This window comes from Anneissia japonica, unplaced genomic scaffold (genome assembly GCF_011630105.1).
Source record: "Anneissia japonica isolate Jap-2015-1 unplaced genomic scaffold, ASM1163010v1 scaffold1509_len713820_cov188, whole genome shotgun sequence".
Lineage (NCBI taxonomy): Eukaryota > Metazoa > Echinodermata > Crinoidea > Comatulida > Comatulidae > Anneissia > Anneissia japonica.
The window spans coordinates 500,188-527,788 of NW_022737632.1; the positions used below are offsets into that span (position 1 = coordinate 500,188).

General features: G+C 34.2%; 2 protein-coding genes across 29 annotated transcripts in view; both read right to left on the bottom strand.

Moving 5' to 3' along the window:
* LOC117117395 (G surface protein, allelic form 156-like) overlaps positions 1-3,189 on the bottom strand; it is a 71,624-nt gene extending 68,435 nt beyond the window's left edge. For all 28 annotated transcript variants that reach the window (XM_033261700.1, XM_033261690.1, XM_033261703.1 and 25 more), the window contains exon 1: positions 3,035-3,189. In XM_033261700.1, coding sequence (XP_033117591.1) covers positions 3,035-3,095 — 61 coding nt within the window. In that variant the 5' untranslated portion in view covers positions 3,096-3,189. The remainder of the gene's footprint in view (positions 1-3,034) is intronic.
* A 4,321-nt stretch (positions 3,190-7,510) lies between these two features.
* LOC117117412 lies at positions 7,511-15,483 on the bottom strand. The gene is made up of 3 exons (XM_033261728.1): positions 14,456-15,483; positions 9,509-9,692; positions 7,511-8,869 (listed from the first exon to the last, which is right to left on the bottom strand). The coding sequence occupies exons 1-3, from the start codon at positions 14,582-14,584 to the stop codon at positions 8,796-8,798; spliced, it is 387 nt and encodes a 128-aa protein (XP_033117619.1). The 5' UTR covers positions 14,585-15,483; the 3' UTR covers positions 7,511-8,795.
* Between the last annotated feature and the right edge of the window lie 12,118 nt (positions 15,484-27,601).

Below are 27,601 nucleotides of genomic sequence, written 5' to 3' on the forward strand. Positions count from 1 at the left end.
GCCTGGTATATAGATTTTAAAAGACAAGCAGTTGACTTCCGAGCGTCTTATAGCGTATACAATTATGCTTGCAGGGACGTATCCAGGGGGAGACGTGGGAGCCGCGGCTCCCCCCCCCCCTTTTTTTTTACACAGTGTCAAAATTTTTAAGCTTATTCTTGAGCCAATACAAATTCTTTCCTCGGATCACTCAATGAATACTTCTATAACATGTAAATATGCATCAGTACACGTTATACATAGGCCTAATAGAACACATAGGCCTAAGCGTGATTTAAAAAAATCTTAAATCCATAAACCTCAGACCAGGTCTTTTAAGATAGAAATGCGATACTGTGGTTCAATTTCGTTTTTATCCTTTTGCAAGCTTTAAATTTTTGTTTAATAATACTACTACTAACAGTAATAATAATAATAATAATAATAATAATAATAACAATGATGATGATGATGACGACGACGATAGTAATAATTGATAATAATATTAATAGCAATAAAAAGTGAAGAAAATTCTGCTTAATGCGAAAAAAAGTTGTGATTTGTTGATCATAATATAGTTAAAGCTTAGTAAGCTGTCCTGGATACCGGTATTAAGTAGATTCCCGATAAAAGATAATGAGAAAATTATTGGCGTTTCATTTTGACTATAATGGTGATGTGATGATGATGAATTTTACTATATAAAAGTGTCATTTCCGGCCATCTCGAGAGGTACTATTTCCTCGAATTTTCTCACCTCAGCCCCAGCCATGTTGGGGCTGAGGTGGTTGTGAAATCACGTCCAGTACATACTCAAAGATAATGTTTCTAAGCTTTGTTTTCTATGGTATATCACACACACATTAATAAGATCTCTATGGTTGTCAAAAATAAAAGATGAGAATTTTTTTTTGGCGCTTCATTTTGACTAATTTTGATGTGATGATGATGAATTTTACTAAAAGTGTCATTTCTGGCCATCTAGAAGGTACTATTTCCTCAAATTTTCTCACCTCAGTTCCAACCATGGTGGGGCTGAGGTGGGTGTCGACTCAAAAAATGCCCTCCCCTCCACCTTTCAAAACAGATCTGTGCCCTTCCTTGGGATGACATTAAACTCCATCGAGTCGGCTCCTGATGTATGTCTTAGTGACTGCTGTTAATTGTTTTTAGGATGTGATCTATTTTTTTGTGTCCATTTTTCGTGATTATGACTATTCTGGATGGAGAATGTTTTGAGCAGAGGTGGATTCAAGCCCCCCCCCCCCACTTAATTTTTTAAAGAAAAAAAATATATATTCAAATTGAAGTGCGAGAGTGTAATTTCTGGCCATCTAGAAATGCTCTAATCATAAATTCTCTTACCTCAGCCCCAACCATGGTGGGGCTGAGGTGGGTGGTTCCTCCCTGGTTCACCCCACATTCAAATTCCTGGATCTGTCATTGTTGATTTATTATATAATTATTTTTGCACTTATTTATAATGCGTCTATTGCAATTTTCACTTTATCCTCTCAAACAGTCCTAAGAACGTTCAGAGTGCGCTACTTCACGGGGGGGGGGGATTCGCCACCTTGACCCCGCCGGGGTCCTACGTAATTCGCATAACGGCTCCCCCCCCCCTTTCAAAATCCTGGCTACGTCCCTGTATGCTTGTATGCAAAAAATTACATAATGTAATGGCAGGGTCGCAGGAACAAGGCCTACGCAAATTGTTCATAGGCCTAATTGTCACTACGGTTTATCAATGTATATTTCAACTTTAACCCATAGAGTATCTGAATAAATCTATTCGATCAGCTGTATTTAACTACTTTTAAGACCTGGCTCAAGTTCTATTTTTTCTCATGTCACGGACTTGAAATCATGTACTATTGTCAATTGAAGACCATTGCCATTAACATGATTTCGCAATATACCTAGCATATGGACTTAAATCATCTTAAATCCAGCACGATGAATGCGCACCGAAAGGTCCACTGATTAATCTCAGATAAGAAAGTATAATACATACTCCAAGTATTGAAATACACGCCATCGTGTTGGGATTCAATATTTCGACATTAATTATGTCATCATCAGGAATGAATGCGCACGTATAGGTATAAAAACAGGGGTTTCATCCAACCGACAGGCTGTGACTATTATCAAGAACAAATTAGGCCTACACCTGCTTCGATTCGTGTGAACGGATCGAGTGTGAAACGCGTCAAACCACCAACTAAAGTCAATTCAGGAGACCTAATATGGATTTACCTTGAATCAAATGTATATGGGGATGCAAAATGTTAATCTAACGAAATTAGAAATTATATGTCGAAACCATATCGTAAGCCTATATAAATAATATAATATATAAAAAAATATATAACGAAATTAAATAATAATATCCTGACGGAACGGTTCGTCGCGACCGTCACGTCGGACAAAAATTCGATCCGTCGTACAGCGCGTCAGACTCCATAGATACATCACTCAAATGATAATTATACCTAGATAAAATGTGCCTATTTATAATAGGCCTATACAAAACAGTGTGTATAGCTAACACTATTCTTTGCTTGTAAGTCTAGGTCTGTACACTCTCGGTATGTGCAAGCATTATTGCATACACCATCAACAGTAAGACGTTTTCCGCGTCTTAAAGTTAACAATGTCATGCCACGGATATAATGTTTTTGTTTGTTTTTGTTTTTATCCAGTCATTACGGTAACAAAGTGCGAGGAAAAAAGAGATAATAATTATTGTTATTTTCAATTCTTAACTTGCTTAATTTATGACCACATCTCATTTTGCTATTCCAGTAGTAGGCAAATTAATGTCAGAGGCCTTAAAACCTATAATATATAATATTTATAAAATAGGTCTAGTTAATTTGTGTGGACATTTCATTCCAAATAATAAATATGCATAGGCTGATCGCGAAGACCACTTTAACTTGAAGGAATGCAAGGTACACAGGAGAACAATACCAAACCCATGCCGCACCCATAAAATCCAGGTTCTAAAAGAAACACAAGAAATCTACAGACAAAATATAAAAATATCACTAACCTTGTGCATTTGATGAATGTAAAAACAGTGATATAATCGCGAAGATAACAACACCCATCATGTTGGTACACAGTTATATAAAAATCCAACAAAACGAGAGCTGCCGTCTCAGAGAAACAAGATCTGGCTCTCAACAGTCGCGGAGCCCACTTTTACATTTCCATTAAAAATAGTTATCCATTGTTATCTTAATCCATACAAGGCGACTATTGGGTAAGTATATCAATAGGTGAAACCAAGCGAATAACGTCACGTGATCCTCAATAACAATAGCTAGTATAGAGAACCTAATGGCGAATTAACATCAATGGACCAAATTCTTTATATTTCTTTACGATACCTAGCACAGGCCAACGGCACTTACCATTCACTGTGGGAGCGACAGATCCATTATCAATGTTATTACTAAATATTTGTTTGCTTATCAATGGTACTTTTGGGTATAATTGTTATCGCCACCGTCATTGTTATTATAATTTATTATAATCCTCATCAACATCATCTTCATCATCACCGCCGCCGGCATTCGTCATACACTAATCATCGTCGTCATTGTCGCCATCATCATGTTATGTTAGTGAGCATTTTATAGCTCCTTTCTTTTTGGTTAAGTGTTTTATTTTATCATTTGTCATTGGATAACTACTTTTATAATATAGAGAAGTAGAGAAATACTCCAGCGAAATATGATTTAAAACATGATAATCCTAAGTTTGAACTTTTATATAATTGTTTCACTTGAAAAAGTGACATCTCCACTGGTTTATACGAACTTTTGTTGAGACAAAGTACCGTATTTCATAATTATTCTACAAGGATCATTAAGAAATCATTATCACCTCCTTTTTAAAACTTACTTTAGAGCAAAAAAAAATGTATTTTTTAATTTTTTTTTACCATGGCCCTGAACTCTGGAATGTATTACTGAATTATGTTACCAATTTAATGTTTATGCCTGTATTTAAAACAGCTTGTAAAAACATTTCTTGTAATTCAACTGATCTTTTCTCGTCCATACTTACTTGATCTACTTAAGGTATGCTTCTGTATAATTGTGAATTATTATTATTATCTATCCATTATTTTATATTATACATTTTACATCTGTATAACTGCGCAGCCAAATGCTTAAAAGTTTGAACTCAGGCTTCGTCACTTGTCTTTACATTTGGTACTGTGGCGTATTTCATTATGTTACATTTTGTTATTACTTACTGATATTTTTGTTAGGCCTCACAAGCCCGTAGCAAGGCCAGGTTTTTCCAAAGGGGGGAGGGGGTGGGGTATTTTGGGCGTGGGGTCCAGGGGCGAAGCCTCGGTGGGGTCAGCAAAACCCCGAAGACAGAGGATTTTTGTGTTTTATGGGTCTAAATAATGCTATAAAAGCAGTTATGTTTGAAAAAGGACTGCAGCCAAAAAGTCCGTCAAAGTCTGGGTGGGTCAACAGTGCATTAGTTAGATTTGAGGACTCGTTCGGGAAATTTTTGTTCATGTTTCTTTCATATTTCTTTAAAAGGAGCACATACTAATTTGCATATGACATACGCCTATTTAACAATTATTAAATGTTAACAATCAAATCTCATATTCCGGATGAAGGAACTCCCAGTTATACAGTAATTGAAAACATGGGGGTTATTTTTATATATATAATATTTACCAACAAACGAAACTCATTGGCGCGTCATCATCTTAACCCATTGTAATATAAAGTACCTACTTAAAACCATTCTTCAAAGAAGCTCTACACACCTTTTAAAGGCATGACTGTATTCAGTAAATAGATCTACACCTAGTATAGGCCTACCTGTCTCTTATACACATCTAGATGTGTATAAGAGACAGAGTGAAGGCCGATCGATTGGTGCGGAAGTTCTGGAATAATATAATTACTCATACAAGTGTACAAACTAATTCATTTTACTGTATATTTATATAATAAAAGCAGTTATGTTTGAAAAAGGACTGCAGCCAAAAAGTCCGTCAAAGTCTGGGTGGGTCAACAGTGCATTAGTTAGATTTGAGGACTCGTTCGGGAAATTTTTGTTTATGTTTCTTTCATATTTCTTTAAAATGAGCACATACTAATTTGCATATGACATACGCCTATTTAACAATTATTAAATGTTAACAATCAAATCTCATAATCCGGATGAAGGAACTCCCAGTTATACAGTAATTGAAAACATGGGGGTTATTTTTATATATATAATATTTACCAACAAACGAAACTCATTGGCGCGTCATCATCTTAACCCATTGTAATATAAAGTACCTACTTAAAACCATTCTTCAAAGAAGCTCTACACACCTTTTAAAGGCATGACTGTATTCAGTAAATAGATCTACACCTAGTATAGGCCTACCGCACATTACACGAACCAAACATCCGCTAATAACTAGAGTCCAATGTAATTATTATTTTTTACGTATGCTATCACATTACAAATACAACTTTGTAGAGATTTGTTCTTTCTATTACATAAATGATTTATTAAAATTAATTCGATGAAAATGGTCTGTTGTATATTACACTCCCCCTTAATTACGTCATTTGTCTGTTTGCGGGCAGTGACGTCATTCAGTTATCATTAGTATTGCCGTTATCATTAATAATAATAATTATTAAAATTACTTCGATTTTGTTGTACTGCCCACTACCACTAAATTACATAACTGACCTCAGTACACGTACTGCCTGTCAGTTATCACTATCATACCATTGCCATCGTTAATAATATACAGTACGGTACTGACGTATTATTGTTTATCATTAATAAAACTATCGTCACTATCGTCGTAGTCAGTAAGTTCATATTGTTCGGTTTCAAAAACAAGATACAATATTATTGATTTGGACCAATTCTTTTCGTGTATTAGTCATGCAGTCAATATTCCTCATGTGTTTCTTGGAGAGACGGTGGTAGCACGTAGGCCTATTCAAATATTTGGCTACCGAAACCTTGAACATAATTACGTATCAAATATTTTAAGATGCTTAACTTAATATTCATGTTGCCCACGTTAGCATAGATAATCGATAAATACTAAAAAGAAGTACCCCCTACCCCAATCAGTTCATATAAATTAATGTATTGGTTAAAACGGTAAAGAAAAAATGAATATTCATTTTCATATTAATTTATTTACTGACCTAAAGGATTGATTCCCAAAGGACGGCTCTGGACGGGGTTGAAGGCGCAACTGCATGCGATTGATGAGTGTTGCTACCTAACGAACCAACGGGATAGGCTGCCAGAGAGCCAGGTGGGGTTTGTGATATTTTGCTGTATGTTACTTAGACTTAAAAAAAAAAGGAATTAAAATTATTGGCATTTTCTTAATTTAAAAAGTTGTTAGATATGTGGCGGTATCTTCAGTAGAGACTGTCAATATACGGTAATAAAAGTTGATAACCTTCAGTCAACCTCGTGTTAATAGGCTGCCACAAAGGAGAGGAATTATAGTTGTGTCATTAATAGACGAAGCGTCAACTCTTTCCTCTTTTACGATGCCGAATATTCATAGCTAGACTCACGATCATTCAATTCAACATACTGTAGATAAAAATTAGGCCTATTATAGCGCTTTAAAAATACATTCTTTGTGTCGAGAAAATAAACTTTAGCACTAACAAGGACATATCTGCGCCATCGAAATGGTAATGTCGTTGTTCTTGTCATGGTTTCGAGTATGTTGAATCCCTTCCCAACAATGTCGCATTCTATCACAACAGTTACGAAAATAAGGATGAATGTAGACGACTGGAAAAAATGAAGAAAAGCTGAAGTCTGTCTTTTTTCAGAACTGTCCTGCGACCCTCCGAAATTTGGGTCGTGACCCATAGTTTGAGAAGCAGGACCTAATAGCGTTCCTATTATTTACACAGACCATTACATTCCCTGGTAATCATTTTAAGGAGTGATTCTGAAGTACTTAAGTATTCTTCCTTTATCTAGAAAGTTTTTAGTGGGGGGGGGGGGAGAGAATAGAGGTGCGTCGTCAGATGTATTGACGTGGGAATGATGGGGTATGACAAGTAAAGCCGGCCACTCACTGCGCCAACGCGATTCCATAGAGGATGTAACGCCACATTGAGTGTGCAAATGATCATTTATAAAGACGATCCATCCAGATGCCACCAACAAACAGCAGGCAACGTTGTGTCGTCTACTTTGAAAGTTTTTGGTAAAATACCTGGATGAAAATTAGCCTGGGAGTACGCCCTTCCACCACGCCTCTACATAACACTAGTCCTTCCCCTGTAAATCATCACTATATATATATATATTGTATTACACATATAACTCCTTTACACACTCCATGCCACGCTTCATTGATGTTGCATCCAGTTAAAAATTGACATAAATATGAATGCAAGTAAATGATGTAGATACATCGTGTTTGCATGGTTAACTCAATGATTGAATATCACCACAATAAACTTTATCGCTTATTGACACAAAACCAAGCAACTAATGACCGTGACATGTTTAATAATCATTTCTATACATGCTTATTAGATAACTTAATTAGTCGTAGATCGTCTTTCTAATTTGATACACCACTAGATTGTCATATTTAGGCCTATTGTGTTCTTATACTGGGCATAACATTGAGAGAATATTTGTAGTTAATTAGTTGTATAGATTATTCATTTATTTATAAGAATAATATTGCATAGGGATAATGCTGTATAACACCAAAGAGATATAGGTATTAGGCCAACAATTGAATATCATAACAAAAATTGAAAAAAATTACCAGCAGAGACTGTTTAAGTGGTGGGGAGGGGACTTGTTCCCCCCTCCCCTCATCATCCAATGCCACAACAAGGTCACTGGATCCAAAATAAAAAATATAATTTGCCTATCCAAATAACATTATTTGGATTGCCATTCTCTAATATTGTGGTCTAAAAGCACAATTTGGACCATACTAAGCCATAAATACTCTTCCAGTGACCCCTACCAGGGATTTTTTTTTAGCCTCGGACCAAGGCTTTAATCAGCCCCATGGTTCGGACCTCCCGTCGGACATGTTGGACCGCTTGTCAACAAATTTCTGGAGCCACTGCTGATTGAAATAAAACATAAAAATAGATATTGAACTACTACAAAAAACTACAAGGAACATTCTTTTTATTGAAAACACAACACATTCTGTGGTAGAAGGTTACATCTATATTATATTTCGTTTATTAACAAGCTCAGTATATTTTAGTTCAGTATTAAATGTAGTCACCTTCATTATATACAACCATGGAGGAAATATATTAAATTTCCTCCATGATACAACACAGTTAAACTATGTCTGGTGAAATTAATACAACAAAGCAGTTATTATCTGGCTATATAGGTTTTCTTATCTAACACATAAATCAGGATTAAAAAAGGTCTAAAAATAAGTTGAAAAAAAAACATAGGGCTAGGATTAAATGACTTTATATACCAACACTGTTCCCTGAATAAAAGCTTAACTGCCAGTCCCTCAGGTTATTTATGCTCAATGAAAAAAAAAATGCCACCAAGCATTACAATCATGTGAAGTGTCCAAATAAACTGGCTTCATGACAGGCTACTTGTTGAAATTTCTTGTTCCAGAAATAGATGTTTTCTGCAATTCCAGCCTTTTGCATAGGTTTCTGCTTTCATGTCTAATGATGTGTGCAACCCACTTTAATTTGTTGCTGCATGTAAAATTCCATTATTGATAGGATTGCGATAAGTAAATTCAGTTTTACGTTGAATATGGTGAATTTTTAAAAGTGGCAGGAATAAAAAGCTTTGTGGTTAATGATACCTAATCCTGGGTTTAAATTCTGCATTGATAATCCTGCAAATAAAAAAAAATAAAAAAAATAAGACCACATTATTTTACATGTTTTCTCACAGACCTCATTCCATCTGATCACTAATACAACAGGCATTCACCACACAACTTGTATCTTATCCCCCTTATCTTTTAGTTAAGAGTAGACAGATTTGTAATTAAGTCGTCCTGGGTATGATGTTAAACTACAACCGTCGAGCTGTCGGCAACTATGACTGGAATCCCCACTCAAGGGTGAAGATAAGATGTACTCTGGCTGTACACTGTTCTTTCGTTAAAATCTGGGTCATTTATGCATTTAATTTCAACAATTTTCAGACATCATCTTGACTTATAAAATTACATTGCAGTCAAAAAGTGGGAAGGGGGTGGGAAACAATACGTGTCCCTCGTACCCACATGCCTGCATTCATGTCTCCATTAGTGGTATAGTGACCATCTTGTGGGAGGGGTTTATGGCCAAATATTCTTATAGAAGCTCTGCATGCAGGGTAGCGTTGATAAATAGAAGTTATGCTGATGTAGTCATTGTATAAATGTAATTGTTAAAGTAACATTTTGTTGTAATATTCCAATAAACCACTTAAGTTAATAGAGTAATTTCCATTGGGTGTTTCAAACGATAATACAAATGGGCCCTACCTAATAAACAAACATTGACACAAATTTGGTTGAATTCATCTGAATGTAGTTGTATTAATGTACTTTCAATTAGCAAATGCCCTTCCTGTCCTACTGCAGCACCACCACTAGCTGGGTACTTCCTGTTAGGATTCTCACACACTTGGCATATTTGATTGAGACTTATCCGTTGAGTATGATAACCCTGTTAAGTACAAACTCAACAAAGTATTTTGAACGTTAAGTACAAACTCAATGAAAATGTTTTCGCTGAGCACTTTCTGTTGAGCACGATAATTCCAATTTGAATATGACAATTGTCTGCTAGAAACGTAAATATTGGAACTGTACCTACATACAGGGTTTTGCTGTCATCGTAATCTATTCTGAAGACACAACATAACATGGACATGATGTGTGGTGGGAGGGACGGGGCAGGGACCTGGATTTGGAAGGCAAGCATCTATTATCCACCAAATTTACAAAGCTTGCCTTCATCCTTCTATGCATTTTTGAAAATGTAGACATGTTTCACTCTCAATCAGTGGTGGTGCCAGGATTTGCCTGATGTGGGGTCTGAGGTCCCTGGTGGAAGGGGGGGGGGTGATTTCCCCTCGAAAGTGCACCAGGGGATAAAACTCTCAAAAAATTTGACAATTTAGGGGTTTCAAAGGCTTATTTAATCAAGTTTGCAGAAATATCGATATGTAGAAAATACATTTTTTCTCCCCAAGGACTTGTGGTTTTTCTCCTCGATGTGGGCCAGCTCTCCCCGGTCCCTTGCTAGCGTTACTCCAACTCTCAATCCCTGATCGACAAAGACACACTGCAGTATCCACATTTTCAAGGGCTGTAAGGTGCATGAAAGCATAAGCTTTTCAAGGGAGAAGTTGTGTGGAAGAAGGAAGAAGAGCCCAAAAAAAAATAAATAAAAGGAAAATGAAAATGTAAAGGAAAAGAAACAAAAAGAAAGGCAAGAAATTGAAAGATATAGAACGAAAAGAAAAAGGAAAGGAAAACGAAATGGTAAAGAACAAGAAATGTGCAAAGAAAAGAAAAGAGGAAATAAAAGGCAAGAAAAGGAAAATGTATTAGAAAGGAAATGAAAGTAAAGGGGAAAAGATAAAAAGAAATAAAAACAAGATAAAAGAAAAAAAAAGGATTTCTTTTCCTTTTAAAGAAAAGGTAAAGAAAGAAATTACAGGGAAGTAAAGGAAAAGATAGACAGGCCGTACGAATGAAAGAAAAAAAAGGAAAAGGAAAGAAAAGACATGAAAAAAGGAAAAGGAAGGTTTAAGAGAATAAGGAAAAGAAATATTTAACAAATCAAAGAAAATTTTAATTAGTGTATTTTTCAATATAAAGTAAATAACAGCAGCACTTTTGAGACTAACAATATATAATTAGTATTAAAAGAACAAAAGATCAATGATAAGAAACTGTGGGAAATAGCACACAGAATAAGTCTATGTCAAAGTCAATGATAAAAACAGTAAATAGGCAGTAAATACAGTAAGGTAACTATGAGACAAAATAGGCATGTATTTTTCAAATTATCAATAAATTAAAATAAACAAAGTTAATAATATTTATATAGTTGATATACATGCATCTTTTTTAATTAGGTGAAACTTGAAATAATTTATCTCACTCCCTGCTGTAAAGCGCATGGAGGTATTATACATTATGCGCTATATAAGTTACAATTATTATTATTATTATTATTAAGTTTGGGGAGGGAGGGGAGGTGGTAGGGCTGTGTGTGCATTAATTACTGAAAATATATTTGTGTTCAATTATTTTGGACTTAAGACCAAATTTATGTAGCCTATGTGGATGAATGGTCTGATGCCTTATCTGTCACATCAAGTTCAACTTGGACAAATGACCCCCGAAACAACTGAAGGGATATAATCCAGAAACACTTCATTAAACCTTAAGAAATTCACATCCCATTGATAATACCACAATAGTGCTAACACAAAAGGTGTACGTAAAAAATAACAGCAAAAATAATGGTAGCAACTCAAGTGCACCTAATACCCATAAGGTGTGAGATTTATGATACGTGTCGTCTGACAAAAAGAAGGTAATCAGTAAATGCAGAGAGAGTGAGAGAGATCTCTAACTTGGTGATTAAAAGATGCTAAAAATTCAGTAGTGGATGCAGGGTTTTTTTTACCAGGGTGGTGTTAGTGGTAGTCCGAAAGGGGTGTGGGGGGACTATAGGCCGAGAGGTCGGTTTTGAAGTGTTCTCTAACGAGAAAGAGGGCAGTTCCCCTGGAATTCTGGATGTCTTGTGTAAATAATCTCACAATTGTTAAAAGTATTTTTGTGACTGTTGCTGGTGGGGATTGGGGGGGGGGAGGGTGCTCCTTTTACCAATCTCTGAACTTGCCGCTGAAATTTCAAGATCCTACGTTCACAGGATTAATACAAAATTAACACAGTAACCCAATGGAAATAAACCTGCTATTGGTTTTCTTGGGCTATCCTGGCCAATGTATGTTAATATGTTTTCCAATACTTTCTGTCATTTTTAATTTTTGCATGTTTTTGTTACTGTAATCTTTGAATGAATGAATGAATGAATGAATAAATGAATGAATGAATGAATGAATAAATTAACGAATGAATAAACGAATGAATGAATACAATATTTTTTATAGTTTATCATCATATTTGATCATCTATGCATTTTACATTAAAAAAAAGATGAGAGAACAACACAAATCTAAGTAGCTCCAAATCACTGCATAATGTTCTATATCTATTTTCTAGGCCAACCATTCTCTATCTATTCGCATGGGATATAGAGGCCGTATTAAACTGTGTTTACTCCGAATCTGGAATTACTTTTAGAGTCCAAATAGCAGGTAAATGATAAATACGGTGTAATAAAAGGGCCACTGATTAATCTCAGATAAGATAGTATAATACATACTCAAAATCATCCCTGATGATGATATAATTAATGTTGAAATATTGAATCCCGGCATGATGGCGTGCATTTCGATACTTGGATTATGATATACTATGTTGTGTAATGTTTGGGTTACGTAAGTGCAACCCCTACATTTTACAATTGGAAAGAAGTTGTTTGGCAACAATGGCGTCACGCTCAGGTGCTGACAGGGGGCGGAGCACCAGGACCCCCAGGCACAAGGGGCCCTGACATTGGAGTAATATGAAATATAATATAAACTATAATACCAGTTTCATTCAATGGGTCCCCAACAGTTTTAAACAATGAAAGCTGTGTTCTGATGTTAGACATTTGTTTCTGATTTTGTGATCAATCTATTTTTCATTTTATATACATTAGTAAAACATGTTTTGTTTTTCACTAGAATATTCTCTGTATATATAACTCTGTGACGCCACTGTTTGGCTAATCGTCTTGAAAACTGACAATAGACAGCCTGCCTTAGATTACTATGATGACGTCATCGAATAAGAATTGATTAAAAACATAAATAGAACAAGCTCTACCTTTTGGAAATGGGGGTGTATAGTATTATTACTAGACTGAATAATTTAAAGTAAATTGAGAGTTGTGTAATAAAAGAGTCTTGGTTTTCCCAGACAGCAACAAAGCATCAATGTACTGTATTAATATTTGGATGCATAGGAGTCAATGAAAGCCTATTTGGAGTAGTAAGTCAACAGCACCCGTTACAAGGACTTTAACACCCACTTAAAACATGTTCAATAGCACTTTTATTTTACTGAAAAGAACTTGAAAAGAATTGGAACACACAGGTACTGCAAAAAAAAAAATAAAAATAAACAATAGACATACTCAGTGGGAGACCAAGTGAATCATATTTGCTTCCTTAAATTTTTGGGGTACTGTAGGTCTTACCCATGATATGCAGAATAACATGCAGAATATCATACCAAAAATATTGAGCCCCCACTTCACCTTCGCACCCCCCATCAGCACCCCAACTTCAAGTCTCCTAGATACACCACTGGGCCTAGGGAATAAGGGATAGAGGTTCCAGATCAGATGCTTTTTTTAGCTTCAAAGATATCTTGTCTCTGGAAAAACATAGAATATACTAAAATATTGAATTGCTCATTTAAAAGGGCCAAAAAAAACAACTGATTGTATGTCCATATATAGCCGTGATGTGCCTATATATCATCATAAAGTGATGTCATCATCACCATATTTAGGCATGTCATATGTTTTGTCAAATAATAGTCAGGACAGGGCTTAACTACACACAGATCGAAAAAAAAAAAGTTTTTGCCGAGTTACAGACATTTTACTACAAAAATTCTTAAATTGTATGAGAACAAATTCTTTTTTTATGTTGATGCAGTCAAGCTAAAACCATTAACAGGAGGCCAATACGATGGACAATGACCGCTGACAAAATAATTGCCCTTAAAGCATCTACACAAAAAATACAGGAATGGTATTACAGTATTTCTGTACTTGTTAGTTGGAATTTTTTTCTTCTTGTTATTATATATAAGCTATTAACTTGAATATCCAATGTACTGTAAGCAACTCTATTAGAGTAATAATATAATACAGTAATGTAAAATAATAATATAATACAGGGGCAGATCCAGGATGTCATGGTGGCTAGGATCCTTCAATAAAAGAGTGAAAAAGAGAGAGAAAAAAACAAGAAGAAAGAGTGGTGCACGGTACTCCAAAACAAGCTAATTTTTGATTTAATTTTCATGTACCAGTGTCTACAAAGAATTTATAAACTAAAATCTCAAGCACCACCATCCACATCCTCTCTGTGCTTCGCATCTCGCATGGTATTTTTACAGCTTAAAATGGCCAAAATTTCCCTGTTTCTCTAGGCCCTGCTGGTGTCCAATGTCCCCCAGAATGCATATCTTTTAACTATTACTAGTAATGAGGTAAATCCTGTCTCTACATGCACTGAACCTTGGAGCCCCAAGATCTCATAATTCTGTAAAATCTGGTTGGGAACTTACACTTCTGTGAGATTTGGTTGGGATCTTACTCTTCTTTGAGATGTGGTTGTTGGAGATCTCACAAAAACATGCAAACACCATTAATTTTGTTCTTTTCCAAAAGATTTTTGCTTGCTCGTGAGCGTGCATGCAACAACATCGATTTTCAGGAGATTGGGACCTCTGTGAACCTAGCACTGTGTCGCTTGGAAGAGGTTACAAAAGCAAAGGTTCCGCTTAATGATCAAAAGCGAATTTCCAGATCTAAGCTCTGCATTATAGCGTGAACTATTAAGCATAAAAAAATCAGCCTCTGGCTACATTCTGGCTGAAATACATAATAGATATTTAACCTTGCATTTCAAGTATTATTGTACGTCAAAAACCACAATAAATTATAAGTACAAAGTATATTTTATAGTCCCTTTAATGTAAAATAGGGTAGGGTTGGGGTAAAATAACAAAAGGTATGTAGGGTGAAAAGGGATAAGAGCAGCCTGAGGATACAATAAATAAAGATATATAATTTAGGGTGAAGGTGTAGCTTAGTGTTTAAGAAACTATGCTTCCAATCCAAGGGTCTTGAGCAGGGGCATATCCAAGGAAAATTCTGGTAGGGGCTATGTGACAAACACTGAGGATGGTTTTGAAATTTTGCTTAGAAATGCTTGATCATAAACACTGGTAGATGAAATTTAAATTGAAAATTAGCTTGTTTTGGAGTAATATGCTCTTTCTCATTTAAATTTTTTTCTTATCGCTATTTTTTTTCTTTTTTTGGGGGGTTCGACCCCGATTTCTCCCCACCCCCTGGACCCACCACTCTTGAGTTTAAATCCTGAAAGACACCTAATAGCATCCAAAAACAACCATTCCCTAAACATCATAATGAGCTTAGTTTTACATAACATCACATAGGGCGGATCCAGAGATGTCCGAGCCGGGCCGATAACATTATACTAGGGGGTCTGAGGCAGGCTCCTGCAAAATTTTTATTTTCTAGATGTCTGAAAATAACCTCTGAGGTGTTTTGGGTGATTTTATTTTTTCTTTTTTTTACTTTTCAAAGGGGGGGGGGGGGCAGGGCTGCCTTGCCTTTCTCCCCTACATCCTCCGCTGATCACTTCCATCTTGTACTGTACCATTCCACTAAGCCATGTCATTTGGATATTGTTGCTAAGGTACTACAAAATGACAGCGTAAAGGCAAGGGACATACGGGCCTGTCATCAAATGTGTTTGTATAGCCTGCACACATACTTATAGTCCTGGAGAGATCCGTAAAACCTCGAATTGAAGCCTGTGTGGGCTTAACCTCGAGATGAAGCCCATCTCGAATTGAAGCCCCTCTCTTTATTTTGCAAAAGTTAGCCTCGAAAAGAAGCCCATAGGCTTCTTTTCAAAATAACATAGGCTTCTTCTTGAGATACCACTGTACATGAATTTCAGAAAACAAAATAAACTTCAGCTTCAGTATTTAAATTGACCTTATCTATTATATAATTTAGTCTCAAGAGAGAAATAATTTAGCAATAAATTAGTATTACTAGGACATTTTTGTAGTTTACCACTTTCTATGAAAGACTATACAAAATTTTATTTGACCTAATTGAACTTAAAGTAACTGACCTTAAAAAAAAGACTATATAAGTATAATTATTACACATAATAGTTTGTTCCATTGGTCAATTCTATTCAGGATAAGACTTAAAGCTATATAGAAGCAACGGACCTAAAAAAAAAAAAACAAGTATGGGTAGTTATTACAGATAATAATATGTTCCATTGGTTAATTTTATTCATGATGCTAAAAGGAGGTTACATAAATGAAAATGAGTATGGTGAGTATTTGTATCCTGAAAGGACAAATACCGGTACGTGACCTGGTACAGTCTACTAATCATGCCCTTCATTCACTAACATGCCATAATACGGCATGTGGGAAAAATATGGTTAAAAAAAACCCCCAAAATTAATTTAAAACAACATTTATTTAGACATGAATAGAGAGAATTTGGTTCTTACTGACCTTAGGGAGGGTGCAGATGCAGGAGGGAGTGGATGCAGGAAGGAGATGATGCAGGAGGGAGAGGATGCAGATGGTGTGATTGTATTAATTAAAATAATTGTTGTAATGTATTATTGATATATTATTTTTATCATCATGCACATAGTACTGGTAAAATTTTCAAAATATGAGAGTGTAATTTCCATATTCTCAAAATTTTCTCAGCTCAGTCCCAACCATGTTGGGGCTGAGGTGGTGTGGACTAGCACGTACCCACCACCACCAAATCCTGCATCCGCCCCAGTGATCTGCAAATCTTTAAATTTATTACAAGCCACTTTAATGTAATAAATATATAGGAACAGTATTACAGTATTGTTAATTTTTGAGAACATGTTATCTCATTCTGATTGTCAATTGAACGTTACAGTAATACAAATATGAAGAATGATGTAAAATACAATAATTTGAATAAATTTACCTAAGAGCTGATCTATTATTGAATGGTAATTTGCTTAACAAAAGTTAGTTTGCTTGTAGCATTTAAATGAAAAATGAAAATACACTGTAATTTCAAATCTTCATTATTTTATTTTCTGTACAATAACAGGGTGTGTTGTGTTTACAGTATTTCAATCATCCTCTTTCAAGATAATATAAGGCGAAAAAACCCCCACATTTTTATTAAGGTAATGGATATTTAAAGGGTAGCTAGAACATGATAATTAGCGAGGGCGCATTCCTATCAGAACCTTAAAAATACACAAATTTGAGTCATAGACAGCAAAACACTTTATTAAACAAACAACGGAAGAAACACTAGTAAACAGTACATTTTGAGTCTCGCCTTATGAGACCAAGTGTTTGCTGGCACACCTTAAATTGCTCTACAGTCAAGCAGGGGTTTATGAATAGGCTTGTCTACTCCAAAGTGTTACTCACTAATCCTTATAATAATAGTGACAGGTATGAGGAAAATAAAAGACATACACACCTTGACCCTAATTAGATGGGCTTGAAGAAACACTCTCAACTTGATTATTATTGTATAGCCTGGGTTTTTCTGTTATTATTTGAACTCATGGGGAAAATATTATCAAGGTACCTGAGTGAATATTCTGTTGGTATATTATTGCAAAGTATTCACTCCCTAAAATGTTTTCATTTACACTCAGTTCACTGACTAAACCTGAAGAACTACATGGCCAAGTAAGAAAAAATCCTTGTTTCCCATCCTGGGTTTTTCAAAAAGTTGGTGAGGCAGGCAGGCAATTGTTATTTGATATTTGTTATTTTTCACAGTTTGTCAAAATGTGTCAAAGCATTGCTTGTCTTGCTTTTATCATGTATTTGTGTTTAAAATTGCATTTGTAAAATATAAAATGTGTCAGAAATTAAAATTTTGTATTTTAAATGTAAAAAAACACAAAAATTTTAAGAACAAAAAACAAAACAAAAAAATTATGCAAGCCCAAAAAATGGTGAGAGAGGGGATGGGAAACAAGGAATTTTTGTTTATTTGGCCTAATTAAACTAGTTTATTTAGCGCCTAGGTAGATTTTATGCAAGGTTGTGTATTTCTATGTTTAGGTGTCTGTTTGCAAGCTTTTTTTGTCTTTTGTGGGTGTTTCCCACCTTTATTGTCATTCCAATGTATATACACAATTCTTATTTATATACATGCTCAGTATCTTACAAATTTGATATAGCACTCATGCTTCTATACAATTAAAATGACTGATAAAATTAATTAGATCAATTCTATCAAGCATTTGATTTTAATCATTGCTTTCACTTGAATATATATATATATATATTTCTGTAACATATACATTTTAAAAAGTCTCTGTACTAGAAATACAAAATAAATTATTTTTTATTTATTTATTTTTTATTCATTTTTTTTATATATATATTGTCTGTTTGCAAGCTAGCTAAATTGGAAATTTGTAATAATAGCACACAGCATTAAAAATCATATTTAAATATATATGTCTGCTATTTGTGAAGTGGGTTTATATCAAGGAAATCCCAAATTTAAAAGGAAATATTTAGCACCAAATGCCCAATTCAAAGCTAATATTTCATATATATTGACAATGACAATTTCTTTTATTTCCGTTGAGCATCAATAGATCATACAATAATTCTAGAGCGATACAAACCTGCAAACTTAATGAGACATATATTCTGAGAGTATTTGTAAGTCTAAGCTAAGCTACTTATTCAAATTTTATCCTGGGTTTTTGCATAACTTTTTTTTTGCCTTATATTCAACCATAGTGAAGTTGAAGTGAGGGTGGGGATATATTGGAGAAACCTGAAGTCACTGCTGGCTTAAGTTAGGCCTATGAAGGTCTAATGACCTATGTCACATGTAGGACAACTTTAATATTAAAGGTAAATAAGTTGTATGTAAATAGAATAAGTAAATAATTAGTACTGGTAAGTAAACAGATTAAGTAAATATGTAAGAAAATAAATACATAATATGCAAGTAATAGGTAATATAAGTAAATAATAAATACAGTTAGTATAAAAATATATTAATATAATTAAGTAAAATTTAATAAAGGAATATACTACATCATTTCTTATGAATAGCATATAAATTTATTTTCACTTTGATTCTATCTTATCAGCTATATTTCTATTGAGGTGGATTTAAGGGGGGCCCACTTTTTGGGAGAGCAAAAAAAAAAAGAATAGAAAGAAAGGAAAAGAAAAAAATTGATCGCCCAAAGCGCCTCAGAGGTTATTTTTGGGCATCTATAAAACCAAATTTTCGCATTCTCCCACCCCCGCCCCAGACATCTAGGGTGGTGCTATCAGGATTGGCCCCACTTTCGGCCCCCTATTCGAACATCTCTTGATCCGCCCCTGACAATTATTACAGTATAATATTCTTCTTATTAAATAGGGTAAAATATACCTACAGCTTGGGCAAATTTTTTTTAATGCTATCCGTTTTGGTCACGAACTAGTTTTGCCGAGATCTACAGTGTATTTAACATCCATAAAATCAGGAAATTAAGCATGTTTTTTGTTTTATTATTAAAATATAGACTATACTTACTTTACAAATAAATAGGCTTATGATATTTACCAGTGAGAATTCTAAGTTTGTTAACTTAGAATTATGCTAGTTTTTGGTATGTTATGCCTAGCCTGGGCTCTCCTTGGCAAATTGACATAAATAAAACATGTATTTTTTTCCATTTCCCACCGTTTTTTTGAATACTTTTAAGTTAGTGCATATTTATTATATTATAATCATCAGATTTAGGATATTTATTAGTCATTCAATTGACTGAAAACATACAATACAAAATGTGTTTTATACATCGTGGCAGAACTTGTTTGCAGCTGAAATGGTCCTACACCACTGAGGTGTTTGTCTAGATCTCACTGTCAGACAAAAGGATTCCCATTCATTCATCATAATTACTCATACAAAAAAGACATTACTTCCGGTAGATTTTCATAGCAATGAAAACTCAAACCCACAAAAAAGAAGCCACAAACATCACAACCATGGCAGAATTATCAATTCCAAGTGGTTTTACAAGGTCTTAAAAGGAGCGGAACCATAAAGCTGCTAAAAAATATACCACCAACAAAGAAAATGATAAAGACTTAATTTCCTCACAAATTAAAAGACACAAAATGAAACCATTTCTTTTGCATTGTTAAATTGGTGGGTAATCACTTAAAGGATGTAGGTATTATTATAGAGAAAAGTCACTGAATTGTTTCAATTAGTGTGTCATTCAGAGTAGGAAAACTTCTTTTTGAATAAGCCATTGAATGTTCAGGATTTTACTGGAGAGTTGAGACATCAGATATAATTATTTATTACCGAAGTTTGGTTTCAGCCACTGCTTCTTTTTATATGGAATGGTAATCATATAAATATCTCAATGGGCTAAATCTGGTTTTGTGCTAAACATTTTTTGTGTGTACCTGAATCAGGCCTGGAAAAAAAATGTTTGTGCCTCTGATCATGAAAGTTGTCTCAATAAAATGTCTCTAACACCAAAAGTTATCTGTACACTATACAGCCCAACAATTTATTTTTTTTGTATTTTTCTTTGTCTAAAATGCCTCCGGTTAATTCACATTTCCTCCGATCGCCGATCGCATAGTCATGCAGTTTTTCCAACCCTGACCTGAATGTTCTTAATTTGTGATGAAAGAGAACAGAAATAGACTGTACGTTACATTGGTACTTTCATATGTTTCCAATGAGAGAAAAGTTCTCAACTAACCGCATTTTATTGGGTGGACCAACTCTCCTGTAGTTCCACCCAATCATTTTCCAAAAATAAATTTGAACATAAATTTGAAGAACAAAAAAACAAAAAAAAACAGACTGACTTTGGACGAGGTCAAGTATAGATCACAGTTGGCTGTTGTTCACCTCATTGACGATTTTGGTTGGAAGATATTAAAGGAGAAAATAAAACACCAAAATCGCTAATACTGGCCCCCCCCAGCTTTGTTTTCTCTCTCCCCTTGCAAAGTGCTTACTCCATGTGCCCACCCAATGTTCAAACTGTGCCTCTGATTAATACCTTGTGTACCTTGGAACTGAAATGCTTACAATTCTCTTAATCATTGTGTGCAGGAATGTTAGGCCTCTCCTTGTCCTGTACAATCCCTCCAAATCCTTTCTAAGCTCAACAATACAAAACAATTTCCTATTATTGTCGTTGTCACATACCTTGTCATACCATACACCTGGGTATTTTTCTCATACAGTGTTCTATTTTCTAAAAATGTAATATTAGAACTGTATGTGCCAAAGTATGCCTATACATTAGGATACAAAGAGCATTCCTATGCAATTTTGTTTATCGTCTTTACTATTCTCTGTCTCGGTGCCAGTGCTATTATAATTAAAAAACAGAAAATGACTGAAGCTGTTGTTGAAACTGTTGCTAAGGTACGCAACTAATTGGTTCAACAAAACAGATGATTTTCTACTGTTATAATGCAAAACTTTTTTTACTCCTTTTTTTCGCATACTTATTTTTTTTAAAGATCATCGGAGGAGGGCGGAATAAAAATAAAAATAAAATTTTGTTTTCTTATTTAGCAAATAGTTTTGCCAAAACCATCCAGATGGAGGAGAAAATAAAAATAACATCTTATTGTTGAATGTAAAATGGGATAGTTAAATGCTTCAAATTTATATAATTAGGAAGAAATAACATATCTTATCTTTGGAGATTTCAAGGCAGCGGAGGGCGTAATAAAAATAAAGAAAAACTTTATTTTTTTCTAAAATTTACATTTTTTTATTGTGGCGGGTACGCTAATTGGCCAAAAATAAAATTTTAATTTTATTCGAAATCATCAATATTTGTGTTCGGCAGGTTAGCTAAACAACGTATAAAAAAAGTCTCACCTAATAAGTCACATCTATTCTTAAGTCACAGCACCACGAATATTTTCTCTATTTTCTATTTAAATTAAATATTTCTATTAAGTATATAAACAATGACAGCATACCTACTTCACCCAAAAAGTCATAAAATTTTCTTTTTATTCAAAGAAATTAAACCCAACTGGCATCTGCAAACATGCCTTAACCTTTAGGGAGCATTGTGGCGGATTCAAAGACAGCTAAACTTGATAAACCTTTAAGTTTTTAAGGTTTAGCATTTGAATAGAAGGAATATTCTAGATAAGTAAAACCGGCAAAGGGTTGAACGGACTTGGTGTACAAAGAACAATATACTTTAAAATTTATTGCACTTGTAGCCTCAGGCAAAATAATAAACAACTATTGTGCATTTTACCTGTAGTCTGACACTGATCCAGTTTGTAGGTGTGTCTATAATCCTAGGAGATATTATAAAATTTCAATGCTTGGGAAAGAAGCACTAAGCTTCAATGCTTACTGTACCATAAAATTTTACTTCAGACTAGATGATTCGATTGAAAGAACACGACATGTTAGGGTCCATTGAGATGTATAAATTTGTAGGAATGAGTTAGTACAAGCACATAGACATCATGTAATATGCACTATAAATACAGTATATATTTATATATTCCTTATCAATAAACAACATAATAACTTAACTTGTCTAATTTTGTTGTCACCAAAATCAAATCATATCAAATTATATATCAAATCAGAAAGCACACAAACGATATTTTATAAGTCTTTGGTTCAAGTCACAGAGATATAGGTAGAGACCTAGGAACCTTTATGTATAGCAACTATTGAGGTTTTATACAAATTCAAAATTGTTGGTGCCTATAATCATTATTCTTTGTAACTCAGTCATTTTTAACTGTTGTGGGTTGATCCTAAACCACACAAAATCAACTTTACGAAGTGAACTTGTTTTATAGCAAGTAAATCACACAAACCTCTAATTCCTATATCCTGGCTTCTTTTGATCAAATATCTTCCAGTAAGCCTAGCTAATCACTTGTCATGGCAATCAGATACAACTACTGTACAGCATAGGTAAACAAAAATTGTCATGGGCAATGGTAAGATTAAAGGTAGGGAACAATCTGTGGCTCACAGCTTCATTGCACTATTAGTTCACAGCCGAAGATTCATTCATCAAATTTCTTGTCCCAAAATTGTCACTCCATGTCTGATCTGCTGTCTAACAAATGAAAATTCAAATTAAACTTTATTGCAATCGAACATAGTGATTGGATAAGACAATTTACAGTACAAGAAAAGATAAAAACATTTAAAATACAAGACAAACACCAATATTTACATACATTTATAAACATAAAAAAACAGGGGCCAGATGGATCAGTACACTGAGGTAGCCCCTACTCTTGCAAAAGATGTGTACGGTTTAGAGTCTATGTAAAAAGATCAAGTGAAACCCAACCCGAGAAGAGAGATTCGAGCCCGTACCAATTATATTACGGCTGGTAGTGGTGCATCCGCAATACTGCTTTAGACAAACAAATATTGATGAACCACTACAAAATGAAAAAAGATTGTAAAAATGTAACTGTTAAAATCCTTGTTGAATATCATTCCAAATCACACGAATCAGAATTGTGATGTTGTTTAGACTATGACTGAGATACTTACCTGGATGAACTGATATTATATCAGTTCATCTAGGTAAGTATTCATGAAACAGACTCAAGAAATATGTGAGAGTTTCTCCAACCTATATTATGAGGATTTTTGTTAACTGTTGGTACATTTCTTTGTATAACGAAATTACTGCAGAAAAAAACTCATCATCTATATTTCTATATGAATATGTATACTTATCTTTCTCTTTATTGGATTGCAATATCATGGAACAATATGCTTCAATTAAAGGATCATGGGCTCCTGTATAAGGCTGATCACTTGTTTGTGCGCATTATAAAGAAATGAGATTTGTCACCTTTTTTCAATCAAAACACAGGAGTGAACAATTGGTTAAATAAGTGCCAAGTAAGTTTCATTGTACGACACTTGCGGGGAACCTTGTGCGCTACATAACGAATTAAATTGAGCATACAATATAAGAGTTTTTTCTTGGTCAGATGACCCAACAATTTTTTCTCAGACTGTTGACCTCCAACAAACACTTTAAAATGGTATATTTGATTTTTAGAATCTGATTCAAGGATATATTATCAGTTTGACTAAATGTAGTCTGTTAAGTCAAACAGAAAAAAAAAATTTGGATAAATTGATATATTTTGTTTCACTTTTTTATCTTTTCATCTCTTTTTATTATAATCTTCGCCAGCAGATATATATTTTCAGTTGTGTAAGTTTGTGTGCTCGTGTGTGTCACGTTTTGGCATTTTCGTGTGTGTGTGTGTGTTGTGTTCAAAATATCTCAAAAACTGCTGGACAGATCTAAGTGAATGTTACAGTGAGTTTTAGGTATATAACCCAAGGAAGAGGTGATTAAATGTTAGTGAGGACCCAGAGTAGGGTGTGAATATGAGGATCATTCAAATGAGAACGTCCCAGATCAGATATTTCAAAAACTAATCAACCGATCTGAATGAAACTTTCGTGAAAGCTAACCAAATTACAAGAAAGAAATTTTTAGGTCTTGATGATCCAAATTCGGGTGTGAATGTGAGGGCCATTACGTCCAAGACCTTAATATCTTTAAAATGGATCAATGGATAATTACAGAATAGTTTGTCACGTTTCAATGAAGAAATGTAAAAATTTTTGTGATTATATGTTTACCGTATACCATAGGCAGATACAATGGCTGTATGATGAATATTCAAACATGATTCAAATTGGTGCACTTACTGTATAGTAAATGTATACAGCACTTTATACTAACTTCACTAATATTTGGAAACTGATTAGGAATACTTTAATGCATCTTTATATCTAAACATGTGATGCTAAAAACCAATATGCCATATTTCTTATTAATTTGACTACTTGCATTATATTTCCATTTGAACACCAATACTTGGCATATATTTTTTTTGTCAACTATAAATTTAAAATGTTCCTGTGTGTTTAACCAGAAGAAGTAAGGAATTGGCAGGTATACAACCAATACAGTAAAAGGTGTTTCCAGTTGGCCGGTTAGTGTAGTTTTTTTTTAACTGGTTGTCACATTTTTTTTACAGTTTCAGTAGTTGAAAATAAAATTTTTCAATATTATATGTTGCTTGGATTCTGTGTTCAAAACATAACAAGTGTAATTTTGGTGAAATCATTTGGATTACAAAATCTGAAAATGGCCATTCTAAAGTCCACAAAAACCTACACTAAAAGTGGAAATACTGTCCCTCTTTGAAATAAAAAGTGTTTGGGCGAGTTACTCTGCGTTTTAAAAAGGGAGTGGAGCCAAGTGAAGTGAGGTGGTTGTGGTGGTGGTTGAAGTAAAATTAGGAACATATTTTGGGAGATATATTTTAAAGAAAGGGATTTGCGGTCGGTGGAGATATGCTCTCTACTGTGTGCTTTTGTTATTAATATTTTTATCATTGACTTTTTTCTGTAAAGTGTAATAAATATACGCCTCCCCCTTAAAACCCTTCTCAACACTACATGCCCAAGGGCGTTTATTTTAATAATTTTATAAGAGGCTACCATTAGCTCCTTAATTTGAGAGTTGAAAAGTTAATCCTTGCCAGAATGTAAAATAAGGCCTGCACAAGGAATACATACGCCATACAAAATTTAGGCCTAGAAATCCACCCATGCATTTTGGATAATAAGAGATGGCTTAGCACAGATTCTGCTGAAAATAAGATCTTGACCTAATTTCTTAATATATAACCAATGTATTATGCAGTAGTTACGATTCTGCAAATCTATTTGCCTAGCGACTGTCTGCGCAAATTTGATCTACTTTTTGATTTATAATCCGCACAATTAAATACTTTACAATATGGAACACTTATTGTGAAATTATGGTTTTAACGATAAAATAATAAATAGAAATCTTTGAAATATTACTCTAAGCAAATTGTCTGCAATTTCTAAGGTTAACATTGAGGGTTAACTGGTACTGGTGGAAATTTTGTAAGCTTTTGTAGTGGGATTATGGATAGCCGTACTTCATTGATATATACGGTATGACAATGGCGGATACAAGCCCATGGCTAATTCACACCAACGGTGCTACCCACGATGTCAGGATCTGTACAAGGTCCTATAGATTGCGGACAATAGCAATTTATACCTAAAGCTTAGTCAGCAATCCACTATACCTCTCTATGAAAAGAAATAATCAAGTAGGATGTGCGTTATATGGTAAAACTTTTATGCTTGATATGTATTCATGGTGAAAATTAATGTGCCAAGGTGTCAACAAACTTAACATGAGAAACCTTATACACCCACAGTTTTAAGATGACTATGCATAACTCAGTAAATTGCTTTCTATCAATTGTTTTTTATGTTAATATGATTTTAATAAAATAACAGGTGGTGTTGCATCCTCTCTTGTTTCCCAGTTATTTAAAAATGTACGTCTCCATCGTGCAAACTTAACAGGCAAAATATAACTGTAGTTCCTCTAGTAATAATAAATGTGGCTAAGACAAGCCAAACCAGTCACTCTTGGCAAATCGTGTTTCAGAGAAAATGGCTAAAACATGCTGAAATGTCAAATTAAAAAAATCTATTTTATTGCATTAAGCCAAAGTTTTTATATATATACATCATGCTGTGCTGTTATTTTTCCCATTTTAAATGTTAAAACAACACTTTTTAAGGGTTTGATGATAGTTTCTGCATGAGGAATGCCCAAAATCATAAACTTTGAAGGCTGATTTCTCATGCTGATGTTTAAACGCTTGTAACTTCATAAGGAACTGTCAGATTTGAATAATTTTTTTTTACCATTTTATAGCTCTTATTTCACTCTTTAAAACTGCATTAATATTAAACTCAAAATTTTTGCGGCGAGTGACTGGCTTGGCTTGTCTTTGCCACATATAAGCCCACCTCGGGTACAAGCCCACACCCTACTTTATGCCCAAATTTATGTCCCATAGTTTCCTTGCTTAAAAGCCAAGGCCAGGGTATCATTTGAATGGGTACTTCAGCTTGCTCTCAACTCTTACTGAGCACTCCAACTTAAAAAAAAAAATACTCCCTTCCTTTCCAAGCAGGAAATAATTCCATATCCCCACATAAACACAGATAATGAATAGACCAATTCTATGGCTGAATTGCGATTTGAATACAAGATGTTTACCAGGTATTTAACGTAAACATTAAATTGTACAACACATTTCTGAGTAATCATAAATATAAAATCTAATCAATTCTATGGCTCAATTGTGATTTGAATACATGATGTTTACCGGGTATTCAACATAAACATTAAATTGTACAACAGATTTCTGAGTAATCGTAAATATAAAATCTAATCACCAAAATGATTGATTGAAAAATCAAATACATGTTGAAATTGAATTTCATTTATTCATTCTAAATCAAGACGGTGTAGATATCTAACCAATATAAACATGTCAACGAATTAGATCAATTGGCATTTACGGTATCCTTTTCAGCACTGTATTAGGATAGGGTAATTTAGGTAAGTAAGAATGGATTGACAAATTCCTGCTTATATTTTTATCAATAGTAATCCACACTTTTTAGTGGAAGTAACTTTTTAGTGAAGATAATTACGGTACAGTTGAATGCTTTTCATAGAATGAACCTAACAGTAC

Excerpts from the sequence above, each read along its gene's own strand:
- LOC117117412 (XM_033261728.1), bottom strand. The coding sequence starts at position 14,584 with ATGCACGCTCACGAGCAAGCAAAAATCTTTTGGAAAAGAACAAAATTA. Across the intron at positions 9,693-14,455 it reads CAACCAAATCTCACAGAAGT|GGTTATCATACTCAACGGAT; the intron begins GTAAGTTCCCAA and ends TGTACTTAACAG. Across the intron at positions 8,870-9,508 it reads TGTCAATGTTTGTTTATTAG|GATTATCAATGCAGAATTTA; the intron begins GTAGGGCCCATT and ends TTTTATTTGCAG.